The sequence below is a fragment of the Haemorhous mexicanus genome, chromosome 5 (assembly GCF_027477595.1).
Source record: "Haemorhous mexicanus isolate bHaeMex1 chromosome 5, bHaeMex1.pri, whole genome shotgun sequence".
Taxonomy (NCBI): Eukaryota; Metazoa; Chordata; class Aves; order Passeriformes; family Fringillidae; genus Haemorhous; species Haemorhous mexicanus.
This window is the reverse complement of record NC_082345.1, coordinates 45,763,233-45,783,164: the sequence shown is the minus strand read 5'-3', so window position 1 is coordinate 45,783,164 and position 19,932 is coordinate 45,763,233. Positions and strand designations below refer to the sequence as shown.

At 42.8% G+C, this 19,932-nt stretch overlaps 1 protein-coding gene across 2 annotated transcripts in view; it reads right to left on the bottom strand.

Annotated features, from left to right (window-relative positions):
• SLC38A1 (solute carrier family 38 member 1) overlaps positions 1 to 19,932 on the bottom strand; it is a 42,548-nt gene that overhangs the window by 6,471 nt on the left and 16,145 nt on the right. For both annotated transcript variants that reach the window (XM_059847024.1, XM_059847025.1), the window contains exons 3-15: positions 19,295 to 19,370; positions 18,614 to 18,729; positions 13,659 to 13,732; positions 11,907 to 11,999; positions 11,512 to 11,593; positions 10,279 to 10,361; positions 9,309 to 9,367; positions 8,483 to 8,602; positions 6,200 to 6,279; positions 4,947 to 5,047; positions 1,685 to 1,803; positions 965 to 1,106; positions 758 to 855 (exon numbers count right to left, since the gene is read on the bottom strand). In XM_059847024.1, coding sequence (XP_059703007.1) covers positions 758 to 855; positions 965 to 1,106; positions 1,685 to 1,803; positions 4,947 to 5,047; positions 6,200 to 6,279; positions 8,483 to 8,602; positions 9,309 to 9,367; positions 10,279 to 10,361; positions 11,512 to 11,593; positions 11,907 to 11,999; positions 13,659 to 13,732; positions 18,614 to 18,729; positions 19,295 to 19,370 — 1,243 coding nt within the window. The remainder of the gene's footprint in view (positions 1 to 757; positions 856 to 964; positions 1,107 to 1,684; positions 1,804 to 4,946; positions 5,048 to 6,199; positions 6,280 to 8,482; positions 8,603 to 9,308; positions 9,368 to 10,278; positions 10,362 to 11,511; positions 11,594 to 11,906; positions 12,000 to 13,658; positions 13,733 to 18,613; positions 18,730 to 19,294; positions 19,371 to 19,932) is intronic.

The following is a 19,932-nucleotide window of genomic DNA, read 5'->3' as shown; positions in this document are numbered from 1 at the left end:
GATCAGCTCTGCTCTTTCCAAAGCCTCACAGAAATCAGTATATTCTTCCCATCGGATATGTGTTCACCTAAGTTCAGCCCTTTTGTCATGGGATCTGTGGATGCAGCCAAAGTGAAACATGTTTTCTACCTGTCTGCTCAGAGAAGAAAGGTCTAACTGTACAATGCTTCCAGTGCATGCCCCATTAGACTGGGAATACACAGGAGCGTTGCATCTTTTCAGCTGCAGCACTCTCTGGGGTTCACAGGAAATCTTTCAAGGTCCATTCCTATTTGCTCATGCATGCCAAACAGCTAACATAACACTTCAGCTGGCTGCTTTGTGTGGAACCACCCTAAGTCTGACTCAGGTCCATTAAAACCATGAGGAATACTGCAAACGGAGCACTTTGCATGCTTTCTGGATCAACACACAGAAGCAGAGAGAGCTTGCTGGGCTGAAAGGCTTGTTGAAGTGGGCTGGAGGGCTTCCTGCACCCTGTTGACAGCTGCTGCTGCCTGCCAGCCAAGGAAGTTCCTCATCCCACAGAGAAAGGTCACCCCAAAACACAAGATGCTGTGCATAGCGTGGCCCCTCCACCAGGGGACTCCCAGGGTAAGCAAAGGAGAGGGGCAAGCACAGCTGCCAGCTGACATTACAGAGGGAATGTACTGTAAAGGAGCTCACACATATATTCAGATTAGGTCTGCTTTGCACCTAGCACATTAAAGAGAATGATAAGATAGAGGTGTTGCATCGATGGGAATGGAATTCATACCCAAATCCTCTGAGTCAACTTTGATCCATCCTGCTGTGTAATTTTTAAATACAACGATGAAGGAAGAATGAAGATCAGCATATTGGCAGAAGTGACCCCTGCAAAATTCAAATGAAAGAGTTTTGTTAACTGTCAGCAACAGCTAATTATTGCTTTGCTTATTAGCAACTGTATTTTAATTAGTAGTACAAAACCAGGATACTCTACCTACAACTCCAAAAATATCCTTCATGGATGGGATAAAAATGACTAACAGGTTGATGATAACCAAAAGAACCAAAGTAACCAAAACATGACGGCACAAGTCAAATTTTGTTTTTCTGGCCATCTCGAATAATGATGAACGAACCTGTAGGGGGGAGAGAGAGAGAGGAAGTTTTCTGTCAAGAATAGTCTATGACCCAATTCAAAGCTTTCCATGTTTACTTTAATTGGTTCTTCATGTGACAAGTGCTGCATAGATCTGTCAGAAATGTTGGGTTGCCTGAAGTAATGTCCTTTGAAATACTCCTTAAAATTAATTTGTTATTTCAGAACTGTAGGTACATGTACATGTGCAGTAGCATATTCCTCTCTTTCTAACATGCTTTTTTGAATCCTTCTGCACTTTAAAAGGAACTTCACCTGTGAGCCTGCTCCAGTAAAGTGATGTGATTTGTGGATTCAATTTAAAACAGATTTAAGACCAGAAGTGATTTATTTATTTACTGTAGAGAGAACTTCTCCAGAAGTGATTTATTTATTTACTGTATAGAGAACTTCTCCAGAAGTTAGTGGGCATCTGGCATGAGAGAAGACTAATCCAAGCTCTATCTCTTTTTGTAGCTGCAGCACTGTAGTCTCAGCCACCACTGGATTGTGGTTTGAAGAAATGTGCTGAGCACAGCTGTTACCAACTTCCAAACCATGCAGACCTTTTTTACTTACAGTGAAAAACAGCACTGGCACAGTGAGAATCACCGCCACGATCACAGCCAAGCGCACGGTCAGGATGAGGATGTCATCTTTGCTCTGGTACTTGTGAAGCAGATCTGACTGCACATTCTCTATGGGAAAGACAGTAAGGTAAGTGTTCTGGCACAAAGGCAATTAGTCCACAAAAATCATTGCTTAACAACAGCCTTCTTGAACAACAAGTGATTTATCTGTAAACAAAAGAGTACGGAATGAAACATCCTTGAGTTAATACAGCACTTTGAACAAAATCCCAATGATCCCATTATTCCAGATTAATCCTTTGGAGGCCTGATTTAGGAATGCATCTTAATTCATGACAGCACATGCCTAAGTCTAAGGTAATTTTCACTGTAGAAAAGACAACAGTGAGACATACACGAAAGCTTGCTTACATATATACATTTATACGAAAATAGGTAAAGTGAAATCAGCTATTTTTAATTGGTTCTGTGGACTTTTTTTGAAGTTCCAAATGATATAAAAATAAACACATGCACTGCAATGGCTGAACTTAATATAAACTGCAAGGTCTTGAGATAAATTTGTCTAAACAGCAAATAAACTTCCAGCAAAAAGCAGTGCCCCTGTTCTCAACCGAGAACAAAGCCTATCTCGGGTCAGCTCTCAGCAGGACGCTCTGACATTTACACTCAAATCCTTCAGCAGCTCCTCTGAGGGCTGCCAGCAGAGCCTGCAGCTCAGCTCCACGCTGGCCAGCAGCCCCAGCAGCCAAGACAAATCACAGGGGGTGCTTAAGAGGGAGGTGCTGGCAATATTTTAATACAACCTCCTGCCAAAATGTTTCCTTGAAGCTGTGATAAATAGTGCAGAGAGGTCTGCGTGTACTAACCAGCAGGAAAACCAAGTTGCTGAGGGACCTACATGTTTGCTTTGTAATTTTTAAATATCCAGGAGCAATAACCTAAAGGGGTGGCTGTTAAGCGTGCCACCAAACACACTTGCTGCCCCTTTTTAGGCCCATGTTTTGTTTCTGCCTGCTAATCTTAGAAAGCTGGTGGTAAAATGTAACAGCTCTTAAAGGGAACTCAGTGGCCAGGTTTAATTTACCATCTTTGGCACTTGGGAAAACCTCGTGTATTCCTGGAGGCAGAGGGATCTGTCCTGTGGCAAAATGCCTGCACTCCCCCCAGGGCGCCCTTCTGGGTAGAGACCACAGGTCAACACCGCCTACGCAGTGCCTGAATCCCCACCAGGAGAAAGAAAACGCTCTCCCACCTCCCTGCAGATCAGGAGTGGGGTTTTCAAGCCGGGCACATGCACAGCTTCTGCAACACAGAGCTTACTCTGCTCCTGCAAGCACAGACTGCAACTTCTGTACCGCTCACGGGCTGCAGCCAGGTAGGAAGTGAAGGGCAAGGCTTACAGTTGAAGGTCTGTTTTCCTTTCAGCTAGATACACCACAGAGCCCAACCACACTGTGACCTTTTAGGGGAAGAAAAACACCTCTTTTCTGTAATTCTGCAATGTAAATATAGTCATCACTGCAACACTTTTGAGAACATAGCAAACAGACAAGTACTATTGGTGTAAAGAAGAAATGGTCACAATAAAAATACTGTTCTTACCCAGGTAAGGGTAGAGAAGAGGGTTAGAACACTGTAAGTGAACATATGAAAGGTAAGGTCTTTTCGGTCTCAAGGGGAAGAATGAAGGAATTTTATGGAGGAATTCTATATTCCCTCAGTGTCTTCTTTGCAGCCTGTCACTGCACTGACACTGCAGAAGGCCCAGCAGAGCTCTCCACAGCTTCCACCTGTGGGCTGCCAGTGCTGGAGGGCAGGGATGCCTAATGTGGGGAGAGGCACACAAGACACCCCAGGGATTCCTCCGCCATTCCCCCTTAGGAGGGCCAGAAGGACGCAGCCCCTACCTCCTCCATGGACTCCAGACCCTCGTCCTTGAGGGGTGTGGGAGATTCCCAGAGAGGAGCGCCACAGATCTGCCTCCTCAGATCCCTGGGGCAATCACATCAGAATCTCCTCCCTGCCAAAGCGAAGGGGTCCATGCTGATTTACACCCACTTGCTCCCTGGGGCTGCTAATTTGATGCATCTCTACGAAAATGTGTTAGATGGGAGCAGCTGGATGAGAACGGCTGATGCTGTTGTCACTTGCAGCCTATTTGTGGGTTTATTGGGAAAATTAGAACAGATGACCTCAAGTTACTTCAACACATGTATACTCAAGGCCTCATAATCAGAATGAGAGTTTGAGAAAGCAAATATGAGATAGGTACACCTTTGGGGAAAAAAAGCCACATTTCATATTTACTTTTTTTTTTCTCTTGCAATTGGTGGCTCACAAGGGACATTATCATGAATGAGGAGGTTGTAACAAAAATGCCACTTAGAATAGGGTGGTGAAGACTGATGGGTGACTCTGAGGTAAAAGGCAAACATCAGCTTTGTCACCTGTCTTGTAACCCCTTAACAGTCCATGGAAAAAGACACTACTTTTCAACATTCTCATGATAAGGGAATATGGGAGTTCCATGGGCAACATTCATATTTTATCCTACTTTACTTAACAATTGTGCCTTTAGGGCATACATATTGTATCCTTTAGTGATAGAACATAATTTGTTTGTTAACTGAATAGATATGCATGGAAAGAGACAGGGTGGGAGTCTCAAACAGAGATAATCATCCTTTGATAATCATCCCTTTGCTGAGCTGGGACAACACTCAAAGCTTCCACACCTTCACTGCCAGTTTGTTTAACCAAGACCTAAAGAGGTCAGCTCTAGGGACACAGGGAAAACATTTGGCCTGTTGCCTCTATGATGAAAGTGCTTCTAAGAAAGTGAAAAAGCTGTAATGGCAAATTTGTTACTCATTTCCTAGGACCTGCTCTTAAATCTGTCTCAGCTTTTGCAAATATGCATGCTTCAGCCATTACCAATGCACACATCATTCAGGTAACGAACTTGGAATAAAATAAAATCTTAGTGGGGCCCAGCTAATCCCCAATTCTGTAAAACAAATCTCTCCCTCATATTTTGAAAACGCCTTTTGCAAATAATACTTTCACTTGAGCTTTTCATCCACAGGGGAAAAGGACGAAAGGATTTATACCTTCAATAGGAGAACTACAAGGAAAATTATTTGGAAAAGTATTTTAATATAAGTGGATGGGACTTTCCAGCTGGGATACACTATTGATTTTACATGTATCCCCTTTCTACTCCGATCAGTAAAGGGTCGCATACTTACCGTAGAAAGTCAAATAGCCAAATATGGCAGTCATAAAGTACATCAGAAACATGGCAAAAAATGAGATATTTGAAACCAACTGCATTTTTTTCTGTGAACGGCTGGAGAAAGAACAAGAAAAGAACACATAAGAATGGTTGGGCTGGATTTTTCCATAGCTCTTTCAAAATGTATTAGGTGTTTGCGTAAGCATAGTAATTCTGGGGAGACTCATGAAGGCATTTTCATTTAAAACAGAAACTCACTGACAGCTGTACAAGGAAGAAAAGGACTGGGAAAAAGGACCCTTCTTGGGGCTTAAGTGAAAAAATAGTGGGTGTGACTTGTAGGTCTGTGCCATGTCTGTACCTGTTTAAACAGTGAAGCTGTGTGGAGACAGGATGACCCCGAAACACTTGGGTAACCAAATTAAAAGTTCAAAATGAAGGAAGCATAAAATTATACAGAGAGAAAAAAAAACCCCAAAATGTTCTGAATGACTGCAGAGAAATATTTGTTTCCCTGTGGGTAGAATATACTGGATTTATGCTGACCTGTAAAATAGGTTAACATTTAATCTTTAGATATTTATTCTGAAATATTAACACTCCAGTACATAAACTCAGACTTTTAATTGCACACAAGGTTGCCCTAATAGGTTCCTGGGAACCTGCTCAAGTCACTTTAAATTTAAAGCACCCAGCAAGTGTCTGAGGGCAGTCATGGGTCTGATTGACCCTGACCTCTCCCCTTGGCCCAGTACCCCACTGTAGCTGCCAGGGCTGTCAGCAGTGTGACAGCAGAGCTGGTCTCCAGCTCCCCACAGCCCATCCCAGCTGGAGGTGTCAGTGAGACAGCAGTACCAACAAAGGTCTTTTAGTTTCAGTAAGGCTGAAAGCACTTTTATTTTCCTGGTAGTGCAACAGACTTTTAGTTGCACTAATACTGTGGAACAAACACTGTTCGCAGAAGACAGGCCTCTCCTATGCCAAATATCAGCTGGCAGAACATGGCTCTCCCCAGGCTGCTGTGTATTTCCAGGGAAAACTCCCAAGTATTGCATTATTCTCCACCTCCCTCGCCCCTGCTCCAGGGGCACAGCATGCCTGGGAGGCCAGATTTCCTAGCTGACAGCCATGCTTGATTAGTGTTACTAAAGCACACCTCTGAGTGGTACAAATGATTCAGAGCACCTCTGTGCTAACACTTTCCATGTAAAATGGTTCAAAACAATAAACTCTTAAAAAAAAAAAAAAAGAAGAAGAAGGGCTTACTCTTTAAGTTCGCTGTAAATCGGGAGGACCGACGGGTGGCACACAAACGCAAAAGCAATGGTGGGCAAAGCGTACACGGTCTGTTCAGAGAGAATTTCAGAAAATAAGTTAAGAAGTATTTTCCCCAGTGGTCTGAAGAAAGGTTCCATGTTCAACTACCTCATCTCCAAGCTCGCTGGACTCCTTGACCGAACACTGAGAGCCTTTCTGAGAAGGCAGGAGACCTGTCAACTAGCATGTGTTTAACGAAATGTGGAAACCAGCGCGCTTCCAACAGGAGGGCAAAGTCTCGCGTTGGAGGCGTAAGCGCAGCACTGACTGTGCTCACAGAGCACACAGCTGGATGCCACGCTGCTGCTGGCCTTGCCCCCTGCGATGGGTTTGCCTGCCCAGCTACTGCCAGCGCTACTAGCACAGTGTCTGTCACGCGGGAAAGGGACGTGTGGTGGGTCACCGCTACGCTACCCTGCCTTGGCATGGAGAGGGGTGCGCACCCATGGTGCTAAGGCTGAAGTCCTGAAGAGGAAGCCCGTATCCAGACTGTAAGAAAAGAGAACAGGAATGCAGAACTTACAAAGAAATGGATATTTCAAGGTACCAGACTGAATCCCTTAATTTCACAGGCCAACAAAAGGACCAGGAGGGCTGTGGAGGGAGCATGCTTTTTCTTGGGGGAAAAGAAAGACCATTATGTCACCAGAAAGGGCAGGAGGCCTCCAAGCGGGACCTCAGCCCCTTCTCCACTAACAGCTTGGGTGGGTTTCAGTCCTCAGCCAAACGTCAAAAATGGTATCAGTGCTCAGGCACTTCCATTCTCCTGAGGGAACAGGTATGAGCAGAGGTCACATACCTGAAATTATAGGTAATTATAGGTCCTCCTCTAAGGGCAACATGAGTCTATTCTACATGCAGCTGTGTCCTGCCCTCTGAGATCTGCTTGTGCTCGTCACAGGCATCCTCTTCCCACAGAAGACATCCTATGGTGCACCCCAGGCCTGACAGACTCAGTAAATGTGCTGGTTGCTCTCTGGAGGTCCTTTCTAGCCCAGGCCTTTGCCACCTGTCCCTCACTCACAGCACAGTACTGTCGTGGTGTCTCCATCTGAAGGGATATTCAGAAGTTGCCTGGACACAGAGCTGGGTGGCCCTGCCTCAGCACAGAGGTTCGACCAGGTGACCTCCAGGTCTCTGCCAGCCTTGGATATCCTTCTGTTCTGTGAAACTGTCCTGTCTCTCCCCTCACACACTGAAGTGCTAAAATGACTGGCAAATTGTTGGCCCTGAGGGCAAGCCTCTGGAGTTCAGCTCCTGTGTGCCTAAGTCAGATGGACCGATCCTTCCGAGGTGCCTCCAGTGGCTCTGAGGCAGATGCTGACACTCACTGCAGAAGAAGACTACTCTTCAATGCTTCCTGAAACATACCTATGCCCAGGGTGCCGTGGCACAACAAGTAAACTTATTCTTGGTCCATCATGATGGATCTGGGGTGTTGGTTACCCCCAACCAAAGAAAAGTGCTTCACTTGGCTTCTTCAACTGAAGCTGGTGGGTTAAATTTTAAAAAATACTTTTTGCACACCTCTGCTATAAATGTGCATTCCCTATGAAAGCTACCAAGGCCCTGAGGACCAGGCCCTGATGGATAAGGTGCTGTTTCAGTGGGATCACTGCATCCCAGCACAGCTGACAGGAGCCATCCTCCCACTCCTACAGTTAGAGACAGCTGCCCTCTCACATTCTCTTAGACCAACTTTTTCTGCAGCTGTGTGGTGATAGAGGGAAGCATCCAGCTGAAAGGCAACCAAATTTTTGCTGGATTATCTTTCAAGAATATCCTTTTCACAATCCAGTTCACCGCATGGCTACAGAAACGTGTACCCTGTTACAAAGAAGTGGTTTGTGTGCAGAAGGACAGAGGTTATGGCTTTGGATGCAGATGTGGCCTCCTCAACCTCTACTGAGCAACAGCCTAAAGGCACAGCTACAGCATGGATAGTAAGCAGCAGTGGAAAGGAAAAATCTCCTGAAGAGAGCAGTTATTGTCCAGTGGTAGCTTGGGCTCATTAGCCTTAACACATCTACTACCAGGGCAGGATAAGACTGCAAGGAGACACATTCACCACGGCATCTCTGTAAGACTGGGCGAGGACAGCTGCTGTGCATTAACCACTGGATCACAAATGGAACTATGGAGAATCAGGTCCTTTGTGAACAGAATCAGAACGCGGGGTGTAGGTGCTTATATTATGTGAATTAAAAGTAAGTATTATAAAAAGAAACATACCTTGGAATTAAAGATAACATACTTTGGCTTACACGTATGTTCTGAGCTATTTGATAGAATAGATGATGTTGCATTTAGCCCTTGTCCATCACAGGGAATTTGAAACTTCTTGTAAATAACCTAGAATAAGAGGAGAAGATAGCTAATTGCTAAAATAATAATGAAAAGCAAATTAGAATTAAAATATCAGTGGAATTGTGGGCATCCTGGCCACAATCAGGAATAGTGTGGCCAGCAGGACTAGGGAAGTGATCAATACCCTGTACTCAGCACTGGTGAGGCTTTCCCTCGAGTGCTGTTTCCAGTTCTGGGCCTCTCACTACAAGAAGGACATTGAGGTGCCACAGCATATCCAGAAAAGGGCAACAGAGCTGGTAAAGGGCCTAGAGTGAGTCATAAGAGGAGCTGCTGAGGAAGCTGGGGATGTTTAGCCTGGAGAAAAAGAGGCTGAGCAGGGACCTTATTGCTCTCTACAACTGCTTGATAAGAGGCTGTAGCCAGGTGGAGCTCAGCCTCTTCTTCCAGGTAACAAGTGACAGGACAAGAGGAAATGACCTTAAGTTGCACCAAGGGGCATTCAAACTGGACATTAAGAAGTTTTTTTTAAATGGCAATGGTTGTGAAGCATTGGAAAGACTGCCCAGGGAACTGGTGGAGTCACTATCCCTAAAAGTGTTCAAAAACACACAAGTGAATGTTTCACTTGAGGACAAGGTGAACAAGGTGCTTGGTTGACAGTTGGACTTTTCCAGTCTCTTCATTGCTGACACCTTAACAATTCTGATTCCAAGTGATTCATCCAACAAAGAAAGCAAGCTGAACTTACCACTACCAGGAAAAATACCATGCAGCTTAATGAAAATCCACTGGTATAGCCAAGGTATCCTGAAAGAAATTAAGAGGAAGTCTCATACAGAATCATTTTATTAGTCTTATCTTGGTTTTTACTGCTTTTTGCTTCTGCATGAAAAGTTCAACTGTATTAAACATTAGATATGTATGGTGAACTTCTGGGCAGGACAAAAGCATGTCCTGTTGGTGTGGAAGTCTCCCAAAGTCTTTCAAGTCTCCTAGCTTTTGGGCAAGGCTAAGCCTTGCTCTGACCTGTTGTGACATCCTCAGGGTCACCTTTACCACACTTCAACTAACTTTACTTTTAAAAGAGGCTGTGATAATTGAAAAAAACCTGAAAGTGTGCAACTGCAATCTGAATATAACCCAGGTTCCCTGAGTCATGTCAGCTGAGTTTGGGTTTTCATCTCAAAAAGGAAGATCCCAAATGGACTTTGGTGCCAAATGTTGTTACCAGGATGGTTCTCACCAGCACTGTGTACCTACTGGCATTGCTGCTGGATTCAAACACATCTGAAAATGCAATTCTCTGCACCTATCTTACTACAAAGTCCAATACTTCCAATTAACCTCACCAGTAAAAATTTTCAAGCAAATAGAAAAGTAACATTTTCTGTAATCTCACCATTTGTGAACTTGTTTTTATGGGCTGTGCATAAAATTGAATTACCCTATGAAATGAAGACCCTCTTAACTATAATTTGTAAAATCTATTTCCACAACTGTATGGACAAAGCTGGTTAATACTGAGCTCAATCACTGTGATAATTTAGGCCTACTTGTTTCAAAATGCTCAGAACACAGATTATTTCTGGATCAGGGAGGCTGCTTAGATAACAATGAGAGCATGTTTTTCTTATTATAGTTGAATTGTCAGTTTGGCCATCAGTGGCACAATATCTGGGCTCCTCTTTTTGATTCTCATGATGGCATTTTCCTCTTACCCAAGTTCTTCAGGAGACATAAAGGGAGGATTATACAAAACGTCACTGCGACAACAAGAATCCGCCCATCCACGTACCATTCCCTGTATAAAACATTCAAAAAAAATACCATGAGCACATCTTGAACATCTTCTGGTTTTCCTCACTCAGTCATCCTCTTTGCTGTACTTACAGAACTATCTTTGGTCTCCTTACCCTACAAATTCCTACAAAAGGAGAGAAAGGATCACATCTTGGCTTTGTAGACTCATTAGGTATCCATGGCACTGCTCTGACTCAGGTAGGGAAGATTTCCAGAGGCAGGGAAGATTTCCATTACCCTACCATGGAGATCAGGGCGTGGGGCTGAGAGGCAGAACCACCACCTCTGTGACCTGATACAAGCCAGCCTGCCACTACGATGAAAGATCACACAATGGGCTGCAGAGCACAGTGGGGCTGGGGGGCCACCACGAGGCATTTGCCAAACCCCCCAGGCACGTGACTGGAGCAGCAAAGCAGGCTCCAGCAGGCTGGCATGCACTAGCTAGCCCAACTCTGCATCTCCTCTACCAAAGCGCTTTGCATCCTACTGTAAGAAAGAAAGAGGAGAAGGAGCAGCGTTAGTGATGCTCTGTATGGCCTATTTTCATTGCTTGGCCCAGTATAGTAGGAAAGCCTAAGAATGGAATCTCTACGACCTTCTCCTACACTGAAGCACACCATATAATCCATATTTATTGGTATAAAAAAATGCCACCCCTCTACTAAAGTAGCTGGCAAATGCCAAAGAGACATAAGGGGCAGAAATCTTATTTATATAAATATTCTGCAGTGGTCATATGCTAGTAGCAAAGAATTTCACTCTGTGGACATTGTTTCAGGGGCAAAATAATGTAAGAGGCTGAGAACTCAGGGAAACATATAGTATCTTTGACTTGCATTGTTCCCAATATTTTAAGTGTTGCCTAACATTGTAAAATATCGAATTCTATTATAAGAGTTTTGTATATAACAAAATTCTTCATGAAAAGCTGCTGTGCAAAAAGGGCAACTAAAGCTTCATTTCCTATCCATCTTCTCCTTCCCAAATTTGTCTTGTCTTTTATTAGCCCCTTGAGATGTTCCTGTGAAAATCTACCTTGACAAACCTAAAGGGTATCCAATACTTCAGAGCTTTTGTAAACATATGCTTAAACTTTACTATACAATGTTAAATTCTACAGTCTAAGTATCAGAACTAATTCAACTTACGAAAAAGTTTCTTCTTTTCCCATTAGAAACTTTATGGCAGAAGGCAGCTCATTTTTGACTATGAAGAGATAGCTCAACATTGCTGGAGGAAGAAGAAGACAATTTTAGAAAATGGGTAAAATAGTTTCTTGAACAAGTACCAAGAAGCATTCTTAATCTTTTCCCATATCAGTGTCTGATGATAGAAGACTCCAAACTATGACTGACTGTAAATTACTGATCACTCAGTAATGCAGTATTTCTAAAGGGCTGCATGCAAAATGATAGCCACAACTATACTGAGGAGCATGAAGGTCCCTGGATGTCATGGAGAGAAGTAACCTGACTTGTTTGCAGCTGTGAAACTATTGAGATATTCCTGGGCCTTGTTTTTCAATATTCCTTATTTCCTTTACCTCCAACATTCTGAAGAGATGTAGATCCAAAGACAATCATTTTCCCTGGGGTACCAAAGATCTGCTCACCAAGCTTTTCATACACCATGCAGCCTGCATGAGAAGAAGAGGAGAAAGGTTACAGACACACTACTGAAAGCTGTTGAGTCAAAGCATTTACGATTCCTTTTCAGCCAAAAGGAATTGTTTTCCTATCTATGCAGCCAAACTTGCCATTTGCAAGTAAACAGGGAGCTGAAAAGGGCTGAAAATGATGTAGGTATATTTTCCTGACTTCTAGAAATGTTATTGCTGGCTACCAGTCACTTCTGAAATGGAAGCTCTTAATGAGAGTATTACACACCTTTAACGAGTCTGTCTATACCTCAAGTGACATGTTAAGTTCTGGTATCCTCATGCCAGCATAATAAGTTTTGCACCTGCAATGTAATGTAGAAAGGCTCCTCTCCAGAAGAAACCCAGCACAGCAGAATCCACAAGTCAGCCCTGGCAGCCTGGACACACACTGCTGCCATTCTGCAGTTCTGCTTGCCTTGACTGAATGATCAAATGAGGACAGCCACTGGTTTAGAGGATCATTTATGGCTTCTAATGACAAAGCCTCAACTTGTGAATTCTCACTGTCGTATGCTTTTGGTAAAGCAGGCAAAGGTGTAAAAGATAACTAAAATTTCTTTCCAAATATCTGTCAATATCTTGTGAAACTCCTCTGTTAATTATGAATTGATTTGTGTTTATGTTAAATGGGGTTTGTTTGTTTGTTTGTTTTTACTTGGCTGTGATGTAGGCTGATAAAAAGAGTGGGCATTGTGAAGATGGTGATATACACAGGAACAGAAAGAGAAATACTGCAGATGTTATACTGGGCAGATGATTTTTAAAATGTATCCCATTATCTGGTTTTCTCTATATTACCTTACAGCTGACATTTCTACTTTAAAGTTGTGTAAAAAAGTAAGTTTGAGCTTAAACATACCAGCAACATAGAAAACAGGACTTAGATTTTGGGAGTAATGAGACACAAATGTATCTGCACAGAGGAAGCTGTACCAATTTGAAATAGGCAGTTGCTGGCATCATACATACTATAACAGTAATCATGTGTGTCCAAATTCCATATTTAAATATTACAGTATTCTTATGCACAGATTATTTTTCAAATATGACTTTAGACATTGCTAACAAGGAAAGAGGCTCTTGGACTTCAGAACACAGTGTCATTTGACACAATACTGTAGGCAACTTCTAATTTCTGTGTTCAGATAGTGTATCTGTGTTACAGTTACACTTCTCTCTGTGAAGGAACTGGTCCCTTTTTTTTTATTCTAAGAAAAGTCCACCACAAAGATTATCAGGAGTTTCACACTAACCACTAAAGACAAACTGTATTTCCAGGTAAGCTTCACCATAAGCAAAGATTCATTATATTTCATTTGCAATTTGACTTGTAACGCAAAGAAACTATATGAGCTGTTCCTTCTAGCTCACTGAAGATAACATTTCTGGGCAGCTGAATTCATTCTTTGTCATAAGTATTTCTCTTTACAGTGATGTTGTTCTCCATTGCCATGCCATAATTTCTTCAAATTCTTGTTAATTCTAGGCTTCTGACCCAAAATGTGTCAGGCCTTCCTATTGTGTCAGCAAAGTGATAAAAACTCCCCATCTTACACAAAGCACCTGGCCTCATTTGAATGCTTGTCACCTCTTGATTTTTTTGATTCTACTGAATGGTGTAGCATCTTAAATTACCTGTTTCCTTTGAGCACACCAACAGGAGATGTATTGAATAAATAGACAGCAGCGTGACCGAAACCAAAAGCAGCCTAAAAAAGAATGGAAAATAAAGTTTACCATATAAGATGAAGTCTGACATTGCAATATTTCAGGTCAGGTCATGTTCCTATCGACTCTGAGATAATTTTTTATTCTGACAATGCAATAAGCCCTAAAATACATGTGATTCACATCCTGTGTTCAGTTCCACCATGGAGGTAGAAAACTCTGCATGTAGAGGGATACAACCAAATAAGACTTAGCAGAGCTGCAGTTACATCTCCTCATATTGAAAAAAGCAAGAATAAAGATGTTTTATCAGATAGGAATGAAGATTCATCAGAGCACAGACAAGCCAGATATGTCACTCAAAATCCATTCTAAGGCGCTTTATTTTTTCTGGAAGCAGAGTGAAAATTTAAAGCAAAGTCCTTTATTTAAGGACTTCCATACCAATTGGAAGCATCTTTTCCCAGGATACATTTCATATGCTACCAAAGGGGTGCCCAAATGGCTTTTTATGTACCTCACAGTGCCTGGGGAGGAGGAAGAGGGGGGGGGTTAAGGCTAGACTGGCTTCCCTTGGAAATAAAGGCTGCAACCAAAGGCTTGTACTTTGTCCAGGTAGAGATTCATGTTCCCTCACTGATGTCAGTCCTGGTCTGACATGATCCATAATTTAACTTCACACAGAAGAATTGCAGGAAGTAATGACCAAACTGTTTGTGTAGGGAACTTGCTGGCACAAATGATAATTAGTCAGTGCTGGGGGCCAAGTGCATAAAAGCACATTTTCTCATTGCTCAATGTCTTTAATCCAAGCACCATGTGTGACTTCCCCTCCAACACTCTGACACACAAAGACCTGATGATGTTTTCATGATGTGTGTGAAGAGCATTCAGACAATCTGCTGGCAATCCCTCCCTTTATTATGACAACTACCCTCCGGACACCGAGAAAAACAAGGCTAAAATTCAAGAGAAAACAAACTGCTGCCATGGATAGGCAGAAACACATCTTGTTCATAGGAATACATAGAAAGAGCAGAATGAGAAGCCTCCTCCCCCACTTTTTTATTAGTTTAGACTGGAAATACTTCCGTGCCAAATAATGACCAACTAGTTTCTTGGGGCCAGAGGAGCAGGGAGAAACATAAAGAGGTGATAGGAGGAACTGTCCTTTCGCCAGCATAGAATGATGGCTGACAATAACAACACACTCTTTGTACAGCCCTAGGGGTGTTTCTCCTCGAGAAGGTGGAGAAGGAAAGGAAGACTGTATTAGCTGAGGTCACTCTGGTCCATTTTTTATGGATTTGCTAAGCGCTGCTCCTGCCCGTGTTCCCCGCCGAGCCGTTCCGCCCCTGTCTGCCTAGAGACACAGAGCACAGCCCCAGTGCTCAGCTGCTGGGGCTGACTCACTCCCAGTCCCAAATGGCTACAGCTCTGCATGCCAGCATCCAGCCTGTCTTAATATTAAAAGCTTCTGTTTTTCAGGCACTGAGCTCATGGAGCCTTTGCAGCGGTAAAAATAACACTCCCAAGCAGCCAGGTATTTATCTGATCTGTTGTCCTTAGCTCCCCATAGAGTTCCTACAGACACTTGGCATTTTCATTAGCACTGTATGAAAAACTTGTTTGTGCTAGGACTGTGGTATGGACAGGAATATTGGTGCCAGAACCACCCCTTGGAAAGGAATGAAAATGTCCATGCCACTCACTCTGCACAAATTCAAAACAGAAGCAGGAGAGCTTGCACTGCAGTCTCAAAAGCACTCCTCAACTTTTTATTTTGTCTGCTTTCAAAGAAGCGCTGGTAGCTACGGAAGCCAACAGCAGATACAAAAGTTACCTTCCCCCAACAGAATAAACAGTTAAGGCTAGGGAACTGATACAGTGTTGGGAAGAACAAGGTGCTTCTGTGATGCCTTCTGCTGTTTTCTCCCAGATGCCACATTTACCAGGTAAACTGAAACCTGTGCTGTCCCTCCCCTCTGTGAAGTCCCAGGCTTTGGGGCTAGAAGACCTGTGAGGATTATGCAGTCACAAGAATTATTTCACTGAGCAGTTCTGAACCCTCAAAAGGTGCAGAAGATGGAAGAGCACAGGGTTTGCTCTGGTACAGCCTCCCTGCAGGTCTGCCAGCCTGCCCCAAAACACTGCAAGAGTTACACTGCAGCTTCCTGGCCCCTTCCAGACACAGCACAAGTGGCTGCAGTGTGAGACTTCACCTCTAGTCTCATACTATTCCCGATCTAACAAGCCCCTCTGCCTCAGCAAGGTGTTTCAGATCACATGCAGTCCTGGGTTAAATGCAGGTTGAAAACACCTTATGCTTGGCCAGTCCCTATTCCTCTGCAACATGATCCATCACTTTGGTCCTGGCTCTCCAGGATGAAACCACAAGCAACAACAACTGCTCCCTCCACCCCTAGGTGGCCCAGCTCATCTCTAGCTTTTCAAACTTCTCCTCTTGTCTTTCTACAGCAAAGTTTTCTCTCCTTTTGCATACTGAAAATGATGCTCTCTTTTGGTCTGGGCAGTAGTTATCAATAACACTGGGATTAAGTTCCTGTGAGTTCCCACCCTCAGTAATTTTGCCTAGAAATTATAACGCTTTGTTATGGCACTGTTAAGCAAATAAATTGTGTCATTGCCATGTTTATTTTGCACATCTTTTGCTTAGGATATCGGATCTGAATTGATCCAGATGTTCATGGCAGTGCACACTTCACACTGCAGGAGCCCAAAAGTTGTGAGAGTGGAAATCAGGCTGGGTCTGCTTTGTTAGTGCTGAAAATGCTCCCTTAATTTTTCTGCATCTGAAGAATTTTCAGCAATGCATGCCAATACTAGATAAGGCAACCTAGAACATTTCCAGAACTGTGCTACTCAAAAGCAGTGAATTTAAGATCTTTCTCATGTGCAAAAAGCAGTGAAAGTATTGTTAGGACTCTCATCACCTGCAAAGCAGAAATGATATACCTGTGACAGTGACAGCAGAACTATACACTTATGGGAAAAATGAACTGAATTAGTGTGTAAGAAAAAATCTATCACTAATGGACTAGGTTTAATGAGAGATTATGGCATGAGAACAGAACATTTAAAGCAGTTCAACTTTCAAGCCTAACTACGTTAGGATCCTGCATCTCCAGGCTTCAAAGAGGGAAGCTCTACTAGCCTGCTCAGGAAGGTCCTGCTAACTTACTTCCTTTGATCTTAGCTGGCTGCTCTATCTCAAGGCCAAGAGATCCAAAGGCATCATAAAGCTAACAAAAGCTATAATCCACTTTTAAATACATACAGTTAATTCTATAGAGAACAATGCTGTCCTTTACTGAATGAGACCTCCGCATTCATATTTGGCAGTATTTTGTGCAGTGTGTTGGTACAGATCTACACACTCCCTACTCGAGTCACCAACACACCTTGCTAGAAGTTTCTCTGGTGTTCAGGTCACCTGGTGATCTATGTCACCTAAAAGAAACTGCATTTTTACATCCTTTAGAACAAAGGATGTAACTCTCATGAAAACTGCTGAAAGAATGGGAAAAGGATGGGTTTATAAAAAACTAAAGCAGTAAGGACAAATTGAGGCTGCTCCTTTGCTGAGAGCCTGTTAAACAGCCTGTATCAGGTGACAAGCCTGAAAAGATGTAACTTCTTTTTCTCTCCTTACAGTGATGCCTTTTCAGGACTACCTAAAAACAGAGGCCTAAGGCATCAACAGCAGTTATTGCAACCACCAGTTTGTACTCTCAGAGATGGAGCATGGGTAAAATATTACATACAGGTTAGAGTACTGGGCAAAAAAGCAGCAAAAATAAAATAAACTCTGTCACTTTGCCAACGAAAGATGTAAATTATAATCCAGCCTAGCTTAGTGACAACACAATAATGAGACCTTCTACACTCTTAAAGTAAATGGATTAACTCCTTTGATTACTCCCTAGATTTTACCCAGCCACAGCAAACTCTAAGCTAGCAGCATGGATGTAGCTATTCTGGCACAAAACTCCAGAGCAGATGGCTATATGTACCACTTTGGCCATCTACTCTGCTTTATACAGGGCTCAAATTATGTATTTCCCAAAATCCTAAGAAATGACAAAAGTTCTATATTTTTAGATTTGACATTCAAGAAATGACATCTCTTTAGAGCAACCTGTAAACTCAATAACTATATTTCACTGTTCTCAGATATTGTAAATTATTGTATTTCCTCCCTCAATGAACATTTATCATTGAAATCTGCACACAATTCCCAACTGATTTCTTAACAATCACTTCTCAAAATGAAACGTCTCATACTGAGATCCAGAATAACACTGTCTTAGTCATTCAATGCCACTGTTCATTTTTAAACTATGAAATTCTCCTTTGTAAAAAGCCTCTTTTTTTTTCTGCTGGAGTTAAGTAGTCTACCTCAGTCCTTTTCTACACTAAAATCTTGGCTATATTTATGTTGGCTTTCAAGGACTCTCATTAAAAAAGCTGTAGGAGTGAGATGTAACATACAAGGGAAATAAATATTCTTGGTTTAAAAAAAGTGTTTATTGCACCATGCTTTGAAGAAAGCTCTGGAAATCCCGTGACAGAAGTAAGAACTAGGTACTAACTCACTGCAGCTATTACTATAGAATATTTTTGATATCTATGTAGCTTGCAGAGCACAGGAAAAATCCCTGTCTAGGTCTGTAGTAAATAACATGGACTTAATTTTCTCTAGCACTAAAAGTAGTGTTTTTGTCCACAAAAACATATGACTGAAAAAAAGATGTCTGAAACTTGTAACTAATATTTTCAGGCTTGAATGCTGTACTTGATTACACATGGACTATAAATCCCTCCACTTGCTGGCAGTGCATGCATTCTTTAAACAGAGTGAAATTCCATGGAGACCAGCTACTCACCACATGAATACTTACAGAAAAAGGAGAATTCCTGTGTTGGCCAAGGCAAAAGCAAGACCCAAAATCCCACTGCCCATAATTGCATTGCTAAGGTTGAAGACGGACATTCCCAGTGAAGTAGTTCCTGGGATCTGGAGAAATAAAGACAGATGTGTCAGCAACAGCTTGGAACAGAGCAGGGAAATGCAGCTCTGCTTCAAACCCCATGTTTTGTGATGCATCAGATGTAAGTAACTACTGCTATGAAAAGCATTTAACAAAAACTGAAAGAGGAGAAAGCCTTGCTGAACTCTGTCACAGCTACGCTGCTCGCTGCCCCACAGGTTTTGTAAACTGACCTAATTGGTACAGGCAACACACAGCTCATACTGCACTCTCAGTTTTAAACCCCATCTTCCACTACACCTGAGAAACATCCTGGATGTGTAATTCATATATGGAAAAGCCATAAGGAACCGCCACAACTTCCTCCCAAACAGAGGCCAGAGGGATTCCCTTGCCTCAACCCAACCAATATGCTTGGGGGTTTTGTTTTGAGGTTTTATTTAAGTGCTGATCCCAGGCAGTCCCTACTGGAAATTGAATTCCGTTATAGTTGTGTGGGCCCAGCACTTTTGAAGACAACATCTAAAGGCCTTTCATATACACAACATGCAGTTCCCTTTGACAGAGAGCAGAGCAGTGAGAGAGACTTACATATTCATCACATTTCTTCTTCTCGAGGTGGCTGTTTGTGAGACTTCTTCTGCTTTCTCGATCCGAAATAAACTTGCTGAAAGAAGTCAGAGGATTTATTTCCAGCAAGTGCTTAGAAAATATGAACGCAAGGTCCTGTGAAGCAAGTACAACAAGAAACCAAACAGACTTCTTCCCCTCCCTATCAACCTCATACTCCTGGGCAGCAGCTCCGTTACTTCCTGCCTTGCCAGGCTGGAAGGTCCCAGGCACAGGGCCCAGCAGGCAGTGCTGATGACCCCTCCACAGAAGAGGAAAGCATAACAGCATCCTGGGCACTGAGTACAGAATCAAGCAGTTGCAAATCCTAAGTGGGGAACTTGGGACTGCAGCTGCCACTGGCCAGAGACACCCCCCTGTCCTCTGCACCTTCCAAGGATTATGAGAGAGGCTCATATTCTTTTACATGATTTTTGAGTCGAGATTATGACTGTGTACTGATACAAGAAACCACAGATTAAGATCTGACCCTATCTGCTGACAATCCAGTTGACTAGACACTGTAAGTCAAACTGTACTCTAAAGTCTGTATTATGCTACTTATAGACTGCACTGCATTGATTCTGCTTGTTGAAATCCTGTACCATTCTAATCACAAA